This window comes from Lagopus leucura, unplaced genomic scaffold, assembly GCF_019238085.1.
Source record: "Lagopus leucura isolate 7727_CA_CO unplaced genomic scaffold, USGS_WTPT01 205-2_obj-0_obj, whole genome shotgun sequence".
Classification (NCBI taxonomy): Eukaryota; Metazoa; Chordata; class Aves; order Galliformes; family Phasianidae; genus Lagopus; species Lagopus leucura.
Genome location: NW_024962843.1, coordinates 10,285 through 15,405, shown reverse-complemented (window position 1 = coordinate 15,405; position 5,121 = coordinate 10,285). Strand labels below are relative to the sequence as shown.

The 5,121-nt window shown below is 64.0% G+C and overlaps 1 protein-coding gene across 1 annotated transcript; it reads left to right on the top strand.

The window, feature by feature from the left end:
- Positions 1 to 5,104, top strand: TARS2 (threonyl-tRNA synthetase 2, mitochondrial; the record flags this gene model as incomplete). The annotated part of the gene is made up of 18 exons (XM_042890978.1): positions 1 to 63; positions 156 to 340; positions 426 to 540; positions 980 to 1,101; positions 1,173 to 1,290; positions 1,422 to 1,486; positions 1,562 to 1,640; positions 1,713 to 1,859; positions 1,933 to 2,031; positions 2,182 to 2,348; positions 2,425 to 2,587; positions 2,663 to 2,800; positions 2,976 to 3,053; positions 3,175 to 3,275; positions 3,569 to 3,670; positions 3,934 to 4,006; positions 4,078 to 4,192; positions 4,935 to 5,104. Coding segments are annotated over exons 1-18 (2,100 nt in total), but the record flags the coding sequence as incomplete, so codon positions are not given.
- Between the last annotated feature and the right edge of the window lie 17 nt (positions 5,105 to 5,121).

Below are 5,121 nucleotides of genomic sequence, written 5' to 3'. Positions count from 1 at the left end.
ATGCCCGCGGCGCTGCGCGGGGGGCGGCGGCTGCTGCTGGGGGGGTGGCAGCGGCGGTACCGGGTGCGCCGACCCCCTCCTCCCCCATACAACCTCAACCCCCTCCTCGCCATTTTGGGGGTCCGCACCCCTTGACCCCTTTTCTCTGCCTGCAGCCCCACTTCGCCGAACGGCTGCAGCTCTTCGAGCGGCTGAAAGCGGACCGCGAGCAGCGGGACGGGGACGGCCGTGGAAGGGGCCCCGCAGAAGGGACCCCGATCCGCATCTCGCTGCCCGGAGGCCGCTTCCTTCCCGGCCGGGCGCTGCGCAGCACCCCGCTCCATGTGGCCGAGCAGTTGGGGTACGGCACGGGCGGGCCCGCCCCCCCCCCCCCCCCCCCCCGCCACCTCCCGCCACCCCGCGCTGACCCCGCGCTGTACCCGCAGGCGCCGCTCGGCGGTGGTGGCCCGGGTGAACGGGGAGCTGCGGGACCTGAAGCGGCCCCTGGAGAGCGATGCGGAGTTGGAGCTGCTCGACTTCACCGCGCCGGAGGGCCGCGCTGTGAGTCTCGCTGTGCCCTGCGCTCCCCGTGTCCCCACATCTCCGTTTGCACGCTGTGACCCCCCTTCCCCTCCCCCTGGGACCCCCAGTGCCCCTCCGTGCTCCTTGTGTCATTGAATCAATGAGGCTGGAAAAGACCTTCGGGTCCAACCGCAGCCAATCCCCATCATGTTCACCAATCCGTGTCCCTGAGCGCCACGTCCCCACTGTGTCCCCTACAGCCCCACGTCCCCACTCCCCCCCACCATCCCAAGCATCCTCCATGCCCCCATATTTCCGATGTCAACCATGTCTCCTGTATTCCCAGTGCCCCCTTGTTGTCCCCTAAGTGTCCTTCAGATCCACAGTGCCACTGTCCTGCTATGGCCCAGTGTCCTCCATGCTTTTTGTGTCCCCCCCCCCACCTCTGCTGTGTCCCCACATCTTCTGGTGTGCTCAGGCTTTCTGGCAGTCCAGCGCCTTCGTCCTGGGAGCAGCAGTGGAGCAGTTTTATGGAGCCACGATCTGCAGTACGGTCGCCACTGAGGATGGCTTCTTCTGCGACGCCCACATGGGTGACAGGTACAGGGCTGTGGGGACGCTGCCCCGTGGAGCCCCTCGCCCTCATCCCCAGCGTGTCCGTGCACCTGCAGGGCGGTGCAGCGCAGTGAGCTGCCGGTGCTGGAGGATGCCTGCATGGCCTTCGCCCGTTCCCAGCACCGCTTTGAGCGCCTTGAGGCCACCCGTGAGGAGCTGCTGGAGCTCTTCAAGGTGAGACTTCAGCTGTCCCCTCCCTGAGGGCAGTGGCACCCTCCCAGTTGGACCATCGCTGGTGTCACCTGTGCTGGTGTCACTTAAGCTGATGTCACCCATGTCATCGCCACCTGCCTCACTCCCCGCAGCACAACAGCTTCCAGCTGCAGCGAATTGAGGAGGAGGTGACGTCCCCAATGGCCGCTGTGTATAGGTGAGCACGGTGACCCCAGCGTGGGCTGTGTGAGGCAGAATGGTGACTCAGCCCCCCCCATATCCATCCCTGCAGGTGTGGCCCGCTGCTCCAGCTGTGCCGCGGTCCCCTCCTCCCGCACACGGGGCCGATCGGGGCTCTGCGCATCCTGACAGTAGGTGCAGCACAGGAAATGCGGGCCGAGGGGATGTGGGCATCCCGTAACCTCCTTCTGTCCCTCCTGCAGAGCTCGGCTGCGTTCTGGCAGGGTCCCTCGGGCCGCCTCTCATTGCAGCGCATTGCTGCCATCGCCTTCCCCAGCACGCAGGAGCTGGAGGCCTGGCAGCAGGCACAGGATGAAGCTGCACTACGCGACCATCGTCGCATCGGGAAGGTGAGCCCTGCATAAGACAGTTCTTGGGAATCGACTACTAATGGCCTCTGCAGTGACGTGGCCGACTTCACAGGAACAGGAACTCTTCTTCTTCCACGCACTCAGCCCTGGCAGCTGCTTCTTCCTGCCCCGTGGTGCCCACATCTACAACACCCTCATCGACTTCATCAGGGTATGGCCCCAAAGCCCCCTGGGCTGCTCTGGTGTTGTCACCCTCCTCTACAAACTGCTGGGGACACTGCTGTGCCCCATTGCCCCTCAGACGCCACCATGGGGTGCACGCAGCTCCCTGGGGATAGGCTGATGTCCCCCATCCCCACAGAGCGAGTACCAGGCGAGGGGCTTCAGTGAGGTGGTGACCCCCAACATCTTCAGCCCTCGCCTCTGGGAGCTCTCAGGGCACTGGCAGCACTACAGCGCCCACATGTTCTCCTTCACCGCCGGCACCGAGACGCTCTCACTCAAACCCATGAACTGCCCGGCCCACTGGTGAGCCGAGCACACTGCTGGGGTGGGGGGAGGCTCGGCAGGGCTGACGTCCGTCCATCTGTCCACCTGTTGGCAGTCTCATGTTCGCCCACCGGCCACGATCGTGGCGGGAGCTGCCGCTGCGCCTGGCTGACTTTGGGGTGCTGCATCGCAATGAGCCGCCCGGCTCCCTGACCGGGCTGACACGCGTGAGGCGCTTCCAGCAGGACGATGCGCATATCTTCTGTGCACTGGAGCAGGTGGGTGTCCCCCCTGTGTCCCCCCTGTGTCCCCTCTGTGTCCCCCATTTCCCTGCTCACAGCATTGTCCCACAGCTGGAGGCGGAGATCGGTTCCTGCCTGGACTTTGTGCGCTCTGTCTACACCACGCTGGGCTTCTCCTTCCAAATGGCTCTGGCCACACGCCCCGATGGCTTCCTGGGGGATGCTGCAACCTGGGACCGTGCTGAGCAGGTGGGACAGTGTTGGCACTGCATCTCCTGCACATCCCACCCCATGTGTCTTTCCTTTGCAACACACCCTGAGCGTCGTGTTCCGGTTTTGCCCCTCCACCTCCAAGCATCACATCTATGCATCGCATCCAGAGCATCACCTCGTGTCCCCTCCCCCTTCCCGTTTGCTCTTGCAGCAATTGGAGAAGAGCCTCCAAGATTTTGGGGAGCCCTGGGAGCTGAGTCAGGGTGACGGTGCTTTTTACGGCCCCAAGGTGAGTTTGGTTTTGCATCACATTGGAGGACGCTCTAAGGACCCATTATTGTCCTCTGGGGCTGTTGTGCCACGTATGTCAGGGTGGGAAAAGCTACCCCTGCTGCCTTCCCTTTTTGCAGATCGATATCCGGATCCAGGATGCACTGGGGAGGCATCACCAGTGTGGCACCATTCAGCTGGATTTCCAGATGCCCGAGAGGTTTGGGCTGGAGTATGCCAGGTAGGGGAAAGGGAGCAGGATTAAAGATTGAGGAGGCAGGGAAGGGATGAGGACAGGGCAGGTTTGGGGATGGGATGCTGGGTGGAGATAAGATCAGGGACCAAGGGACAGGAATAGGGACCCAGAGGGCATAGAGTTGGGGACATTGGAGAGATTGGGGCTGGGGGGGTTCAAGGATAGGTGTGGGGGGCAGGGGCAAGATTGAGGCCATATGTAGGACTGGGGGATTGAGGGACAGGCCGTGCTGGGAGGCGCAGTGCCTGCCAACAGCCCCCCACACTGTGCCCCCACAGTGCAGCTGGAGGGATGGCGCGACCGGTGCTGATCCACCGCGCCGTGCTGGGCTCCGTTGAGCGCATGGTGGCTGTGATGGCCGAGAGCTGCGGCGGCAAATGGTGAGGGGCCAAAGCAACCCCGGTCCTTGGGGACATCCTGGGGGCACCCCCCCATCCCCAGATACCCTCAATTCCCAGGGGTACCTCTGTATCCCCACGCAACCCCTTTAATTTCCAGGGACATCCCACAAACCATCTCCAATTCTTGGAGCACCCTCAGTCCTGGCTGCACCCCAGTCCCACATAACCCAGTCTCCAGGAGACCCCAAACCCAAGAATGCCCCAAACCCCTTCCCTCCCTTACCCCAGCTGCCTCCCTGCAGGCCGCTCTGGCTCTCCCCACTGCAGGCGATGGTGATCCCGCAGGCACCTGATACTGAGGGCTATGCCCGTGAGGTGAGTTTGTCCCCAATGGCCCTGCGTGCCCCCTTTTGTCCCCCACGTCCCTGCTGACCTGATGTTGGCAGGTCCATGCCATGCTGCGGCGGGACGGCGTGATGGCTGACCTGGATGCCGATGCAGGTGCCACACTGGGCAGGAAGATCCGCCGGGCACAGCTCACCCACTACAACTTCCAGCTGGGTAAGGGAGAAAAGGTCACCCCCAGGCTCCTTGTCAACCCCAGTCCCCCCCGGCTCTGTGTCCCCCCCGGGCATGGGAGTGGCAGCACTGAGTCAGTGGTTCCCGGCCGCCTGCCCACCTCCGCATCCGCATCCCGACGGGAACTGGGATTTGTGGGGTGAGAGCATCAGGAAGTGGCTGGAAACATCCGCAGAGCCTCCCTGGGAACCTTCTGGGATCCCCTGAGAATCCTTTGAAACCCCACCGGGGATTCCTCTGCCCGAGGGCTGCAGCTCGGCACCGCGCACGTAGGGCTGCAAATGAACCCCTGGGGGCTGCCGTGGGTGTGCTGGGGAACGCGTGTAGGTGTGCACACATAAAGGGGGGGACACGGGTGGGTGTGAGGGGTTCCCATGAGCGTGTGTGTGACTCAGAGTCTGAGCGTGCCCACACGAGGGTGCATGGGTGCAGCACAGGCGTGGGTGCGCGCAGCGCGGGCGTGGGTGTGCACAGACTGGGTGTGTGTGTGTGCACAGGGGGGTGTGGGTGTGCACAGCACACGGCTGCACCCACATGTTTGGGTGCCACGCAGGGCTGCTCCCCCCAAAACAACCTTATTTTCCACCAAACCAACCCATTTTCTCCCGAAACCAACCTGTTTTCCTTGCAAGCCTGTTCCCCCCCCCCTCAAACCAGCCTATTTCCCCTCTAACCGACCTGTTTTTCCCCCCCTACCCCCAAACCACGCTGTCCCCCCCTGCAGTGGTTGGCCGCAGGGAACAGGAGCACGGCACCGTCAGCATCCGCACGCGGGACAACCGGCAGCTGGGGGAGCACAGCCTGGGCCGGGTGCTGCAGCGGCTGCAGGAGCTGCGAGATGCCCGCGTCCCCAACGCTGAGGAACTCTTCTGGGGGGGGGGGGGGGGGGGGGGGGGGGGGGGGGGGGGGGG